At 46.7% G+C, this 16,813-nt stretch overlaps 1 protein-coding gene across 6 annotated transcripts in view; it reads left to right on the forward strand.

Annotated features, from left to right (window-relative positions):
* LOC139549305 (protein c-ets-1-B) overlaps nt 1-16,813 on the forward strand; it is a 40,541-nt gene that overhangs the window by 15,331 nt on the left and 8,397 nt on the right. For 4 of the 6 annotated variants that reach the window (XM_071359616.1, XM_071359612.1, XM_071359611.1 and 1 more), the window contains 5 exons: nt 10,641-10,760; nt 11,452-11,652; nt 12,330-12,407; nt 12,566-12,811; nt 14,183-14,443. In XM_071359616.1, coding sequence (XP_071215717.1) covers nt 10,641-10,760; nt 11,452-11,652; nt 12,330-12,407; nt 12,566-12,811; nt 14,183-14,443 — 906 coding nt within the window. The remainder of the gene's footprint in view (nt 1-10,640; nt 10,761-11,451; nt 11,653-12,329; nt 12,408-12,565; nt 12,812-14,182; nt 14,444-16,813) is intronic. The other 2 variants (XM_071359613.1, XM_071359615.1) reach the window with 1 other exon arrangement.

Consider the following 16,813-nt stretch of genomic DNA (forward strand, 5'->3'; position numbering starts at 1 on the left):
AAGTGGTTGGAGTACATCTCATTGTCTTGTTTATTTTTCTATCTTTGTGAAGGTGCAGTGAGTGTCAGTTTACTGAAGCTTTTTTCACTCTATCCCACTGAGGTAATTCTTTTTAAGTGCCTACAGGCTGTGGTGGAGGTTAGGGGTGATCCAAAACAAAGCTGTTTATATTCCACAAAGCAGGTTCCCGAGTTACAGTAGTGGTACTGACATAGTAGATCCTTCATTCCTTCATTCCCACACACAGTAGTGCCAATGATATATTGGGAAATACAAGTTTTCCACATGCAAGTGAATAGTTGGCAATAAAGTGCTCCAATTACTGTAAGCCCAGTATAACGTTGAGCATGGTGCAGGAGCTGATTACCCCATTTATCAAGTAGCCATAACAGAACTAGAAAGCTATGGAGTGGAACTGCCAAGGCTTAGATAAGTCCGATTTCTTCTCAAGATGGAAGGTGTCGGATTGCAATATAACGGCCTCTTTTTCTGATTTCAAAAGAATGTAGCTTATGGCTTCTTTACAGTACTGTATATACACTACTCCTACCATCCTGTATCCTGTATAAGAACATGTGCTGTCCTGTACTGACTGAGTCCTCCCTGCATGGTCTATGATCCCGCTCTCTCTGTTCGTCAGGTCTGCAGGTCAGGGTTAATTGACTGAGAGGAATGTGTGCGGCAGGCAGGACTGCTCGGTCGCAGTCTCTCTTTTATCTGATTAAGACGCTGCTTGTCTTAACTGGCCCGCTGCACTACCGGGCCGGGCGGCTGCACTCAGAACCCCTTATGCTACCACACACCCTAGCCACACACAGCCAGCCAGGGCCCTCAACGGGCCAGGAGCCAGAGGCTCGACCCATCTCTCCCCGGGTGGGTGCCTGTTGGCATGGTGAGGTGTGTTTTCCTCCTGGGCATGGTGGCTTGAATAAGCGTGTGTCGGCTGAGGGCTGGTTTGACGTTTTCAGCGCTCCTTCAGTAGTGGGGTATAAAATGCAAAATGTGCCCGTGTTTGATCCCGCCTGGCCACTTGGCAGCTGTGCAAACAGCGGTGGGGCGATTCAGCCTCCTCTGATGTGGGCTGCTGCTTCTGGACCCAACAGAACAAACATGTTTGCTCAGGTCCATTTCACTTTGCTGAGTCAAGTAATGGCCAACCAGGATGTTAGATCAAGAGCACTTTTCGGTGCCTGGTATTTGGTGCTGTACCCATAGTAATTAGACAGTGTTTACCTTAACAATGTATCCATGATGCCAGGCTGCCGTTGTGCCCAGTGGGCATTGGATGCCCAGTCTCCTGAATGGGCCACAGTCTAATTTTATGCAGAGCAGACGTTGGTAGAATGGTTGTCTATGAGGAGAAGTACTTTACTACTGGCCACAATGACACAGTGTCTCTGCTGTCAATGGGCTGTGATGTCACCCTATAATATCATTAAATGGGTATCTCCTCCTCCCTCCTCATCCTTCGTTCATTCATCTCTTTGACCGTGGTCTTCCCCTGTTAATCTGTGAAATGTTATCGTGAATGGGCAATATCGGGATGACTGCACGCATTAATTTAGCCTTTTAGAGTTTAGTCATATACAATAGGTGTGCTACCTTGTGATACATCAGTGTACTAAATAGTAAGCATATGTGGAGAGAGAGGGAGCAAGAAAGGCATTTGAAGGTGTGACATACTGTAAGATGTGCTGAAGCATAGGTATGTGTGGAATCATGTTGAAAAATGTAATTTGGTAGTATAATGGTATGTGAACTTCTTGAAAGATCATTTATTTTGACCGTGTCAGAAACATCAGAGAAGATTAATCTCTTGGAGTGTAGCCTTCACCAATAAGTCTTCTCGAGACAGCAACCAAAACAAAGAAACAGCACGTCCCTGAGTTTTACATCCTCCCCCCTCTCATTCCTCCTCTCCTCCTCTCCCTCTCTCCCTCCTCTTTCCCATCCTCTCTGTGGGCCACATGAGCATCTCTCAGTCTAACGTCACCTCAGGCCTTGATGTGGCGTCGGCTTGTCTCATCCCAGCCGTCTGTCAGTCTCTGCTAATCACTGAGTCACAGCACCAGCCGCACCACCGCATGCCACTGGCTGCCTCCTGCCGCCACAGGCCCTTCCTCTCCCCATTACTCCACATTACTGGACTGACTGGGAGAGCTGACTGGGAACTGACTAGTGGGGTCCACGCTGCCTCACCAAACCATGGCCAACCACCTCCCACGCATCCCACCATTCCCTGTGCGTGGCACTACATGTATTGCTGTCCCCATATTGCTGTTTTACAGTTCCTCATCAGGAGGTTGTTTGCCCAGAGTAAGAATACCTTGCCTGGTATACACATCAATCTGGTGTCCTCCGAGGCCAGCCCGGTCTTTTGTTTACAGCCAGCGGCCCAGATTTTCCTCTTTCCTTTTTTGTATGCATTTTCAGTTTTCTGCAGACCACCTGTTTTTGGAGTCAGCATGAGTGCTGCTTTTGTAATCAGGCTAGTAGTGAACGTCCCATGAGCCACAGCCTGCGCTTTAATGTCTGTCAACCCTACTATATCAGAGGGGTATTGACAAGCAGGTCTGCTCTACTTAGCAAGGAACAATAAGGAAAGCTGTGGCGGAGGAGGAGAGTTCTATGATGTAGGTGAGGCTCTGTGGCACTCTCATGTCGAGTCGGGTCTCAGTGACGCAGGCACAGTCAAATCGGAGGCGCATGTGCCCTTACCTTGCCCTGCTCTGGACCCCAAGGAGGGGAGGTTGGGGCCAGGGCTCAGGCTGTGGTTGGTTGGGAGTTGGGTGTTTGGAACAGCTGGATGCCTTAGCTTGGCCTGGCTCCTTCTCTCTCTTTCTTCATATCTGCATATTTGGGATGGAGTGAGTGGCCTGGCCTGGCAATCTCCAGACTGAGTGTTGCTAACGACAATTACTGTGGGCGTCTGGAGGAGGCCCAAGGGTCCGTCCTAATGAGAACTTGACAGCGTTCACTTCCATCACTACAGAGCTGCTGGGACACAGTCCACTGGCAGTTTCTCATAAAACCACATGAAGAGGTCTCTCTACGTGCTCCTATCCTCAGCCCTCAGAGCTCAGACTCCAGTGTGTTTTTTTGGGGAACTTCTTAGGAAGAAATGACAAATAGTGAGTAAATGATGACATTTATTTAGATAGACTGATTGCTTGCATTATGTTCACTCACGTCAAGAGGAACACAATGTTAAGTTCAGTCATTCTTTGACGGTGTGAGTCACATCTACTCAATGTTTTGGAGGAGTCTGTGTGTGTGAGTGTTTGCACGCTCGCGTGCATGTGTTCCATGAGTTGCTGTTATCCATCTGTTACACATCATGATCAGCACACACACAGCTATCTCATTTTGTCTGAAGTGTTGCATTGCGTCAAAACACCTACATTGAGATAAAGAGGTAAAAAGTAAGTAGATGTTTGATATGTTTTACAAATATACGATTGTTTGCCTCTCACTCAAACATCAATTTCAACTCTAAAACATCACTGTTCCATTGAAAATAGAGATTAATTCATCTATTTGAACTCCAACCATTTTCTAAGGGGCCACAGTCATTCTCTGACTCATTAGAGGCACACAAGAACGCTGTGGGAAGCACATTAGTGATTGTAAAACACAAGAGGAATGTATGGTACGCAACATGAAAACAATGTGGTCTGGAGGGAATTTATTTATCCACTATCCATCTGTCGCCCATGCTTTAGAATGAGCAGAGCACATTGAGCTGCATGATGTAGAACTGTATCCATATAGTGTTTGTGTGCGTAGAGTGTCACAAACAGAACTGTGGAATTAATTAATATTCTGTTAATATGACGGATTCCCTCTACTTTCAGGCGGTAACGCTTCCCGCCACATTTCAGAACAGTGTCAGGAAACTGTACTCACGGAATGTTGCAGTTTGGGCTGAAAACGGGACAGGCATGGTGGGTTTGTTAGAAGAATCTAAGCGAGCGAGTAAACTGTTTGTCAGATATGTCGTGTGTTTGATTTAATGCCTAAACAGTTCCCTCAGAGCATCCCCTGTGTGTTTACAGCAGGGCTGGGGCCAGGGAAAGCTGCTACATGCCGCTAAGCTCACACCACCTGCTCTGCTCTCTGGCATGGTAGTCTAACAGATAGCCAGAGCCCTGCTAACTCACAAAGAACATGGAACAGCCTTTTCCTGCTTTTTCCCATGTTTTTTGTCTTGGGTAGATTGAAGTGTTCTGAAATATGCTGTAGGCGTTTTTCATAGGGAGCTGGGGCATTGCACAATGTGTATGTATTTTTGCAGAGTGAGACATTTTGCAACCCAGTCGTCACTTCTACTTTGAAGACGCATAAAACCATCTGCTCTTTCTCTATGATTGAAGTATTGAGTGTATGATCGTGAGTAGCAAGACATGTAGGCGGCTGGCATGGATGGTGAGCATGAGCCATTAGTAAGAGCTTTGTCTCTGTTTTCCCCTCTGCAGTAAGCAGGGAATTTCCACCAGCTTTCAAGAGAAATACTTAGCATCCACCAGGCATAGCCTTGGATCAATTGAAAAAGGCAGTTAATGTCATCACACATGAACTGAGACTGGTAAACAATATGGACGAGTTAATGTACTTACTTTACATCAGAGCTAGAATTTCAAACATAGAGAAGAGAGAGAAATAAAGAAGAGAAGCTGTGGGGGCATTAGTCTCTGTTAGCCTCAGAGCCTGGAGAGCTGTGTGTTTTGTATTGTAAACAGAGAGAGACATACTGTAGTTAGAGGTCTGGTCAACAGTAGTAATAGTTACAGGTCTGGTCAACAGTAGTAGTAGTTACAGGTCTGGTCAACAGTAGTAGTAGTTACAGGTCTGGTCAACAGTAGTAATAGATACAGGTCTGGTCAACAGTAGTAGTAGTTACAGGTCTGGTCAACAGTAGTAATAGGTACAGGTCTGGGTAATAATAGTTACAGGTCTGGTCAACAGTAGTAGTAGTAGTAGTAGTAGTTACAGGTCTGGTCAACAGTAGTAATAGATACAGGTCTGGTCAACAGTAGTAATAGTTACAGGTCTGGTCAACAGTAGTAATAGATACAGGTCTGGTCAACAGTAGTAATAGATACAGGTCTGGTCAACAGTAGTAGTAGTTACAGGTCTGGTCAACAGTAGTAGTAGTTACAGGTCTGGTCAACAGTAGTAATAGATACAGGTCTGGTCAACAGTAGTAATAGGTACAGGTCTGGGTAATAATAGTTACAGGTCTGGTCAACAGTAGTAGTAGTAGTAGTAGTAGTTACAGGTCTGGTCAACAGTAGTAATAGATACAGGTCTGGTCAACAGTAGTAATAGTTACAGGTCTGGTCAACAGTAGTAATAGTTACAGGTCTGGTCAACAGTAGTAATAGTTACAGGTCCGGAGGCTGAGCACCACATGCTTGTGAAGGGAGTGGGCGCCCAGCAGACAGCGGTGGAGCCCTAAGAATAGCTGCAGTGTTCCAACAAGGAGGGATGGATGGATGGTGGGATAGCCCCAGCCTGTGACCTCAGAGCAGCGCCTGGACTGGCCCATGGTCGGCCCTGATGTAACGCAACTGCTCTGCCTGCCCGGCAGCTTCCTCTAGCGAGTGCCGAGCGGCCTCTTCTATTACTGTCTCTGTCCCTCACATGGGAATCCAAATAGAACAAGCAGTCCTCTCAGGACATAGACTACCCTCTGAACCCCCCCCCCCAACTTCATTCCCCTGCTGAATGGTCTCTCTTTATGTCAGCAGGGTTTATGACCCTTCGCTCCCAGACTCGGACTGATAGGAATCCCCATCAAAGCTCTATCAGATAGCGGTGTCACCTCTGGACATTGGGTCCCTGAGTGAGTTGGACCCCCTGGTGGTACCCACCACGCTGCCTAATAACCTATAAAGCCGTGGAGGGATATTTTCCATAAAGGGGTTAACCCTGAAATGACCGACCCGCTCAACCCACCACTCACCTCTCTCTTTCTTTCTAGGAAGTGACACCTTAGCCTCAGGAAGTGGACCCTCTCGCATACTTAAATACAGCCTTACAGTGCTGCAGAGAGAGAGAAAGAGAGGTGTATTGTCAGCCACGGAGGTTAATCTCACATCGGACTGAAATAAATCAGCCCTTTATGGCTTTAAAAGCATTTCACTGCTGAAATATTTGACAGTCCACTGAATAGCCCTATAGACATTCTCCCCACTTTGATCGCACACCCACTGTCTTTCTCTCTCACACACACAGTGACAGACCTAAATGGACACACACACATTCATACACACTCAGTCTAGGACTATTTATAGCCACATGATAGCACAGTGTCTCTTTCTCCCATTGTGTGGGTGGAAGTTGCCTGCTCCATGCATATCGAGGCAGCATCGTAGCAGGGTGTTTATGAAGGAACGCAGCAGTCTCAGCCAGAGACAGCATTGTAGCAGGGGGTTTATGAATGAACGCAGCAGTCTCAGCCAGAGACAGCATTGTAGCAGGGGGTTTATGAATGAACGCAGCAGTCTCAGCCAGAGACAGCATCGTAGCAGGGTGTTTATGAAGGAACGCAGCAGTCTCAGCCAGAGACAGCATCGTAGCAGGGTGTTTATGAAGGAACGCAGCAGTCTCAGCCAGAGACAGCATCGTAGCAGGGTGTTTATGAAGGAACGCAGCAGTCTCAGCCAGAGACAGCATCGTAGCAGGGTGTTTATGAATGAATGCAGCAGTCTCAGCCAGAGACAGCATCGTAGCAGGGTGTTTATGAAGGAACGCAGCAGTCTCAGCCAGAGACAGCATCGTAGCAGGGTGTTTATGAAGGAACGCAGCAGTCTCCGCCAGAGGCAACATTGTAGCAGGGGGTTTATGAATGAACGCAGCAGTCTCAGCCAGAGACAGCATCGTAGCAGGGTGTTTATGAAGGAACGCAGTAGTCTCAGCCAGAGACAGCATCGTAGCAGGGTGTTTATGAATGAACGCAGCAGTCTCAGCCAGAGGCAACGTTGTAGCAGGGTGTTTATGAAGGAACGCAGTAGTCTCAGCCAGAGACAGCATCGTAGCAGGGTGTTTATGAAGGAACGCAGTAGTCTCAGCCAGAGACAGCATCGTAGCAGGGTGTTTATGAATGAACGCAGCAGTCTCAGCCAGAGGCAACGTTGTAGCAGGGAGTTTATGAAGGAACGCAGTAGTCTCAGCCAGAGACAGCATCGTAGCAGGGTGTTTATGAATGAACACAGCAGTCTCAGCCAGAGACAGCATCGTAGCAGGGTGTTTATGAATGAACACAGCAGTCTCAGCCAGAGACAACGTCGTAGCAGGGAGTTTATGAATGAACACAGCAGTCTCAGCCAGAGGCAACGTTGTAGCAGGGAGTTTATGAATGAACACAGCAGTCTCAGCCAGAGGCAAGGAGAGGCAGGGAGGAGAGGCAGGGAGGAGAGGCAGGGAGGAGAGGCAGGGAGGTGGCACCGTTCCAGACACTGAGAGTGTGTGAGAGCAGAGGGAGCACTTTGAGGCCTGTGATCAACTCACATTACAGCTCAATGACTCATCCTTCCAGTCTCCCTCCACTCCACTCCCCTCACCCACCCTACCCCACCCGCCTTGGTCTGCCGCACCCCAGCCCCACCACGGTTCCTTAGGGCCATGGCCCTGGCCACAAAATCCCAATTTCACGCCCTCGCTCCGGCGCACAGGCGAAGAAGGCTGCTAATTTGGTTCACGTGTGCCTCCCTCCTCCTCCTGTTCCCGACTGCTAACAGACCTGGCGGCCAGAGGTGTGGACTGGAACCTTTTGTCTGCAGGGAAGGTTAGGAGTGGGGGAAGGGAGATGGTTAGTCCGGCACGCACAGCATCCATTCAGTAGGTATCTCTCGGGACAGATATCATAGTGGCACTCCGCACATCAAGCACTCACTGACATTACTCACAGGATGACACCAGAGCAGTGGCTGTCAATATATTTTACAGTATATCTACAGCACATCTCTCTCCCAATGTCTGTCAATGATTATATAGTCCCATTTTACATACCACTTCTAATTAAAATTGGAATGATCCGTATGTTCTCTTAATTGGCAGGCAATAAAACTATTTACCACAAGCCACATGCAGACACGGTCCTCCCTTTCTCCACTCTGTAATCTAAGTTGTGGGTGTCATAGATCACCAACCTTACCCTTCTTCTGTCATAATCACACCCCATATTAAACCCAATCACACTGTCAGTCCACTAAATGGATGGATCTTATCCTATGATAGACTACCACTCTGTGTTAGAGGTGGCTAGCGGATGCTTATTAACGCTCAGTGATAGTGACCTGCTCTGCCCAGCCTGCCATAATGGGACTCCCAGGCATTGAAACCATATCAGGACCTCATATTTTAGCAGAGACTCTAGACCCAAGCCTGCCTCCCCAGTTAATGGATGGACAGTACATTAGCTATCTTACAGAGAACTGCATAGGCTGTTTAGAGAGGGAGTGAGCACCATTCTCAGTATACTGTATGAAATGTAATCATTTGTAATGTGTAAAACAGAATCATATTCAGTTCAGACTATAGGAGCTTCATGCACCAGGAAATATCATGTTCAAGTTAAAACATGAATGTTATGCAGTACATTGGTTAAGTACAGACACACGCACATTGGTTAAGTACAGACACACGCACATTGGTTAAGTACAGACACACGCACATTGGTTAAGTACAGACACTCGCACATTGGTTAAGTACAGACCCTCGCACATTGGTTAAGTCATAACTAGGACACCTGTCTTTTCTAGGTTTTTTAAACCGCCTGTTTCAGCTGTTTCTGAAGGATCTGAAGCCCCACCTGCTCACCCAGAGGGAGCTATGTGTGTCTTTGAGTTGGTTTGAAAGTGCAGACAAACTCCGCTCGATCCATCTCAAATAAAATGCAACATTCCCTCAGTCTTTGCCTTTGATAGATATCAAAGCCCAGGCACAGTCTGACTCTGAGCATGCTCCATCTCATCTCAGACTGCGACCGCTCTCCGCTAGTGCTATCTAACACTACATAGTTACTCAACAACCAGCCGCCTTGGTGAAGACGGTCAAGTTGACCGTGCAGTCAGGGACATGGTGTACGCTATACAGTCAGGTCTCGTTTTATTTTAATTTCAGAATGCTTTCAGAATCGGAGCCTGTTTTGCTGTGTGATGTCGAGGGCCTTGTCTGACAAAAGCCTCTACAGTCTTTTGCAAAATGATACTAAAATAGCTTGATACTGTAGAAATGTGTAACCTAGCCAACAGAGTGGATACTCTAATATGCAGTATAATCAGGTCTTCCAAATGGAGAGAGAGGGAGCATGGAGGCCTAATCCAATCACACACCGTTAGTGTTACGGTTCGCCTCCATTTGGGCACTCTGCATAATGTGGCCTGTCAGCTTCCAGCAGTTAAACAGAGAGAGAGAGCCTTGGGTTCCAGTCAGGCAGTGTTGGGTTACAGTTCCACAGCCCAACGAGGAGAGATAGCTGTTGTGCATTCCATATGAAGTCGGGAACATTGACGAGCGTTGAAAACACGCATGAACTGCACATCGCCAAGGCCTCCCCTTCGCTGGGCTGGCAGATCAAACCAGGGCAGAGATGCCAGAACATCTGTGGCGTTGAGAGACAGCAGAGTGGTGACAAAACATCTCCAATCTCCCTCCGGGCCTGCTTGTGATCTGGTAGTTTACCTCACACGGCGAGGGGTGATAGAGACAGAGTGACATACAGCCGTGGTAGTCATTTATGCCTTTCTTTGTTATGAAATGCGGTGTGGGGATTTCTATATTTATTCACAGTAGATTGTCTGTCTCTCTGTCTGTCTCTCTGTCTGTGTTTGTCTCTCTCTCTCTCTTTTCATGTCTTTGTTTTTTCAGACTGTTGCCATCTTGATCCGAGTAGAGTTTTAGCACTCTAGTCTAGCTCTCCTGCCCTGGGGGCTTTCCCTCTCCCCCTCCCTCCATCCACCCCTCTGTAATCTGGTAGAGTTGAATTAGATCAGTGCGAGTCATCGTGCACTGTTTAAAGCCATCAAAGAGTGCTCTGTCTCCTGCTGTGGGCCCACTGGCTGTGAGGAGAGAACAGTGAGCCTGTGTGTCTGGGACCCCAGAGACACCCCTCACCCTTCATACACCCCCTCGACCCCCTCCAGCCTGGCAGGGCTCAGGGTGACATCATCACCTCGTCCCTAACCTCTGACCCTTGCCGTTTGACCACCGTGGTGTCGGGGTGACAGTAGACCCTCTGTGTGTCAAGGGAGGACATAGTTAGGAGGTCACAGTGGCCACTGATAGGTATTAGCCCCACCTTGTGAGTCCCACCCAGGGTGTGACCAGGTCAGTGAGAATGGCCTCTGAAAGCCTCTTAAGCCCTTCTACCTCGTCCATGTGTGAGTCATTCATGTATTATATTGCCAAACAAACAACCCTTCGCTTTGAGGCACTTTGACAACACGGAGAGTGGAAGCTGGAGCATGTACTGTTTGTGGACACACGTATCTGACCAATGTGTTTGCGGCAGCTACCTTATAGTATAATTGATTCTCTCCCAAGTTGATACACTGTCTGTCTGGACAGTGTGTGTGTGTGTGTGGCCCTGTGCTCTGTCTCTGACTGCTAGTCTCTCTCTCCTGTGTGACTGACAGATCTGGAGTGTGGAGACGTGCCCCTGCTCACTCCAGGGAGTAAAGAGATGATGTCGCAGGCTCTGAAGGACACGTTCAGCGGCTTCACAAAGGAACAGCAACGACTGGCTATTCCCAAAGGTAAGGCACTTAAACAAGGGATTACTTTCTCTTTTTGTGTCTTTCTCGCTATTTCTCTTTCTCTCCCTCTGTTTCTTGTTCTATCTCTCACTTTACATGTATATTTTTAGATTAACCACTGTGGCATGTTTCCCTATACACACTCAAAACCTAAACCCTTCCTCTCAGTATGACTAAAGATAGCTAAGTGGTGACATTATATTCAAAATGACAGATTGAGTGTACTGGTTGTCAGACAGACTGTAGGAATCAGAGAAAGCCGGGGTAGAGAGACAGACAAAAATGATTCATTATGGTTCTTCGATTGAGGCATACCGAAGAGCTCATCATTTTGTTAATAGCAGGTCTATATTTGGTTTCCCCAGTCCAGCCCTACCAGGCAGTCTGCAAATAGCTGGGGTTTCACTGACAGTCTATTGTTACTGTCACCACGTATCTGCACCACTCCTCCTCTTACCTCTAATAGCAGCAGCAGGTCTAAAATCATGACCCACTGAAACTGCTAATGAAAATGAATGTGCTAGAGAAATGGCTCTGTGGCCTGATAATACCTCATCTCCATTCTAGTTCAGGGGAGTGTAGATTAAACCAGAGGAGTGGACTGGAGGTATTTTGTGACCATGTATATGACTGTGACCTCAGGTAGCTCTTCAGTGACATGTCCCTCCCTCTCCCCCCATGTCCTTCTCAGACCCCAGGCAGTGGACAGAGAGCCACGTGGGAGAGTGGCTGACGTGGACGGTGAATGAGTTCAGCCTGAAGAGCGTGGACTTCCACAAGTTCTGTATGAACGGGGCCAGTCTGTGTGCTTTGGGGAAGGAACGCTTCCTCGATCTAGCTCCTGACTTTGTGGGCGACATTCTCTGGGAACATCTAGAGATGCTTCAGAAAGGTAGGCCCAGGCTATAGCATGATTGTACTACAGTACCCATAATGCTCCGTACAACATATCAATCAGTGTTGGGCTCAATTCGAATTGAAGTAATTTAATATTCAGAAATGTCAAAACTTTTTATCTAAATACTTTTCAGTTTATTGAGAAGTAATTAAAAAAAGAAATGCCTTTGATATATTATTAAATTGTGATTTCTCTTTACTTCCTGAATTGACTACCTTCAATGAAAAATTGAGCCCAACCCTGGTATCAATCACAAGCCTCAGAAATGCTTACTGTTCCGGTCACATTAGCTGTAGTGTGTATTGAAGCACAGCATTGTCTATCTTTGTGCAAAACGATTTCAAGTGTTAGCGCTGTTAGCATTTACATGGTAATCTGAGACGAAGAGGAAGACCTCCCGTTCCTCCTGGTCATTAATATTTAATCAGCTAGGCCCAACCATACATTTACATTACATTTAAGTCATTTAGCAGATGCTCTTATCCAGAGCGACTTACAAATTGGAAAGTTCATACATATTCATCCTGGTCCCCCCGTGGGGAATGAACCCACAACCCTGGCGTTGCAAGCGCCATGCAGTGTGTTTATGGCTATTATAGGATACATGAAATTATAGGATACATGAAATCAATGACGGGGTCAGTGACAGTTGATATCTATTTTTCATGAAGAAGACACAAAGCATTTCCCTGTCAACGGCCTGACCTCTACCTTCCAGGAATCCCACTATACCTCAGACTACTTTGTCAGTAAGTATCACTGAGGGGACTACATCCTATGTACTGTAAGTCTGGATCTAATGCATCAATGGTTTGTTAATCCCTCTCTATCTTTCTCTCCTCCTCCCTTTCTCTCACCCCCTCCCTCTCTCTCTCCTCATCCGCCTCCTACTCCTGTGTTTCTGCAGGCTATGGCATTGAACATGCCCAGTGCGTTCCTCCCTCTGAATACTCCGAGCCGGGCTTCATCACAGAGTCCTACCAGACCCTTCACCCAATCAGCTCAGAGGACCTGCTGTCACTCAAGTACGAGAGTGAATACCCCAACGTCATCCTCCGAGACATGCCCCTCAATCCACTTCAGGGGGACTACTTCTCCGTCAAACAGGAGGTGGTCTCCCCCGACAACATGTGTGTGGGCCGCATCAGCAGAGGTGAGGGGTTACACACAAGATAGTGAAGGAAATGGTTGGAAATCAAGGTTTAGTGTAGTGTGGCTGTTACAGCTGCTGTATTTTAGGTGCCCTATCTCAAAGAGGAACAAGTTAACTTGGGTAATTGGGGCCATTACGTGAGTAGGCCTTTAGTCCATGTCTCAGTTCTGCATAAGACTGAGACTCTGATTCAATCTGATTCAATCCATACAGTATGAATCTATGATAGATATGATTTGTGTGAGTCTTGAGGTCTAGCTAATTGTGTTGGGTTTGTGAACATCACTGTGAGCGTGTGATTTTGCTGATGTTCTCCAATCTTGCCCTGCCACATCACTCATGTACCAGGATAGTAGAAAGGAGGCCCTATAGCTGGCTTGTGGATCAAGCAAACTCGCCTCGAGGAGAAAATAAATGAATTGTTTGTGTCAAGAGTGAGAAGTGAACAAAGCCAGACGGTTCATTAGAGCTGTCTGTCCCTATAGCTTTCATGTAAAACAGCTCAAGCGAGGTAACTTTAAAAAACAACCACATTTTTTTTCTCTCTCTCAACTTTCTCATCTCTGTTTCTCACATCTCAACCTTGAGGCTGTTCTCAGCAAGGACAGAGAGTGACAGAGTGTCAGAGAGCGTGGGTTTTCTTTCTCAAGAACCGCTCTGTTTACTTAATCACATGCACATCTGTTTGCTTTCCCACTGATCGTTTGGAAAAGAATTAACAGTGTGGTTTACATTGATACCAATAAAGCTGGGATTTTCTTCTCAAATCCCCCAGCTGAACAAATGAATAGGGGGTATCAGGGATTTTACAGTACACAGGACCAATCCAGTGGACTGACTGGGCATTCGCCTGCAAGGTATGTCCAGGCCTCGTACATAATAAATCCCAGGGTTTTTGGCAGCGCATTGTGCTTTCTCAATGTGGGAAAGTATTTGTGGCACCACCGAAAACCACACGTGGCTTCAATTTGTGCAATTGAAGATTTCAGCATCAGTCGAGGCACTGGATTATCTTTCATTCTTTAATAGCTCTCAGTTGAAATGCTCCTCTTATCTTTGCCAAGGCCAGAAATAGCAATTCAATTTGTATTGATCTTCTTCCAATTAGACAAAACCAAATGCCAGTTGCGTATGCTAAACTGAGTGTGAAATGAAGGGGCCAAGACCATACATTGCGTTATACAGAACAAAGAAGCTCAGTGAGAGTGTAATTTACTGCCAATGTCTAATGTGTATTCCTGCTATAAATATTGTCCTCTGTCAAATCGTAATGTCCCTGCTCAATACGATTTACTTTCAGAAAATTATATTATCATTCCCTCTCACACCTTGAGACAATACAACTAACAGCTTCTGCTCTCTGTCTCTCAGGTAAGCTGGGAGGACAGGACTCGTTTGAGAGCATTGAGAGCTTTGAAAGCTGTGACCGTCTGACCCAGTCCTGGAGCAGCCAGTCTTCCTTCAACAGTCTGCAGCGCGTCCCATCCTACGACAACTTTGACTCCGAGGACTACCCCAACGCCCTACACGGACACAAGCCCAAGGGAACCTTCAAGGACTACGTCAGGGAGCGCTCAGACCTCAGCAAGGACAAACCTGTCATCCCCGCCGCAGCACTCGCAGGATACACAGGTCAGACGAAATGAATGAATGAATGATGTCATCAATAAATTCATCAATCAAATGTATTAATAAAGCCCTTTAACATCAGCAGATGTCACAAAGTGCTTATGCCAGAAACCCAGCTTAAAACCCCAAACAGCAAGCAATGCAGATGTAGAAGCACAGTGGCTAGGAAAAACTCCCTAGAAAGGCAGAAACTTAGGAAGAAACCTAGAGAGGAACCAGGCTCTGAGGGGTGGCCAGTCCTCTTTTGGCTGTGCCGGGTTGAGATTATAAGAGTACATGGCCATTGAGGCCAGATTGTTCTTCAAGATTATCAAACGTTTATAGATGACCAGCAGGGTCAAATAATAATCCCAGTTACCCCCGGACAGGGCCAACCAGGCAGGATATAACCCCACCCACTTTGCCAAAGCACAGCCCCCATACCACTAGAGTGATATCAACAGACCACCAACATACTACCCTGAGACAAGGCTGAGTATAGCCCACGACGATCTCCTGCACCGCACAAGCACGTGGGGGAGCAAGACCAGAAGATCACGTCAGTGACACAACCCACTCAAGTCGAGTAGAGCATAAAAAGCCTGGCACGACGTGACACACATATCCTAGGGACAGCATGGCAGAGCACTAGTAAGCTAGTGACTCAGCCCCCGTAATAGGGTCAGAGGCAGAAAATCCCAGTGGAGAGAGGGGAGCCGGCCAGGCAGAGACAGCAAGGGTGGTTCGTCATTCCAGTGCCTTGCCGTTCACCTTCGCACCCCTGGGCCAGACTACACTCAATCATAGGACCTACTGAAGAGATGAGTCTTCAGTAAAGACTTAAAGGTTGAGACCATTCCATGAAAATTGAGCTCTAAGCTCTGCCTCCAGCTGTTTGCTTCGAAATTCTAGGGACATTAAGGAGGCCTGCGTCTTGTGACCATAGCGTACATGTAGGTATGTATGTATGTATAGCAGGACCAAATCGGAGAGATGGGTATGAGCAAGTCCATGTAATGCTTTGTAGGTTAACAGTAAAACATTGAAATCAGCCCTAGCCTTAACAGGAAGCCTGTGTAGAATGGCAAGCACTGGAGTAATGTGATACAAATTTTTGTCAAGATTCTAGCAGCCGTATTTAGCACTAACTGAAGTTTATTTAGCTCTTTATCCAGGTAGCCAGAGAGTTAGCAACACCTCCGTCTTTGCGCAATGCGCGGGGGATATGGTCACTAGTGTAACCAGGAGGAGGGGCCTCATTTAACAAAGTCAATTCATCAGGCTTGAGCCATGTTTCAGTCAGGCCAATCACATCAAGGTTATGATCAGTGATTAGTTAATTGACTATGACTGCTTTGGAAGTGAGGGATCTAACATTAGGTAACCCTATTTTGAGATGTGAGATATCACAATCTCATTCAATAATGACAGGCATGGAGGAGGTCTTTATTCCAGTGAGATTGCTAAGGCGAACACCGCCATGTTTAGTTTTGCCAAACCTAGATCGAGGCACAGATACGGTCTCAATGGGGATAGCTGAGCTGACTACACTGACTGTGCAAGTGGCAGACTCCACTAAACTGGCAGGCTGGCTAACAGCCTGCTGCCTGGCCTGCACCCTATCTCATTGTGAAGCTAGAGGAGTTAGAGCCCTCTCTATATTGATAGATAAGATGACTAAATGCAGGTTACAGTTTTAAAAATGTGCGATCAACTACAATAGGCATGGCCAAACATTCATCCCTCTTACTTCTTACAGGCGTGTTTATGCCACCCAACTGGGCCCTATGTTACATGTTTGCCAGGCAGTTGCAGCAGTTGTACATACTGTAGGTGTACCTCAATGTAACTGGGTCTCCGTAACTGGCAGCACAGCTTCTGGCTGAGAGCGTTTATATACACTCCTCTATATCAGCCTCTGTGGCACTGCAGGCCCAGAGTCATGCACTTACAGGAAACACTTGCTCTCAGCCTCTTCTCTTTCTTCTCTCCATCTCGCGTTGTCTTGCACTTCTGACTTTTTCATCTGCACCGTTTTATCTGTGGCCGCATCTCAACCTATTTTCCAGGTCGTCTTGGCAACCCGGGTGCAAACACAAAACGATACCTGCCCTGTGCACTTAACACTTGAGTAGATTTATCTGTTCATCTGTTATAGCCCCTTTCTTTCTACCTGATGAAAAAACTACTCTATCTTCTATTTAAACAGAAAGAAACACATTTTAGAAGTAAAAAAAAAGATCCAAGTCTGGCACATTCTATTTTAGTATTCTTTTTATGAGGTTTTCAGTTCGTTGCTACTTAAATCCCTATTCACCATTTGACATTTTGGAACCTATACAGAACAACCACATGATTTCACATGTGGAAAATCACATGATTTCACATGAAATT

This window comes from Salvelinus alpinus, chromosome 22, assembly GCF_045679555.1.
Source record: "Salvelinus alpinus chromosome 22, SLU_Salpinus.1, whole genome shotgun sequence".
NCBI classification, from domain to species: Eukaryota; Metazoa; Chordata; class Actinopteri; order Salmoniformes; family Salmonidae; genus Salvelinus; species Salvelinus alpinus.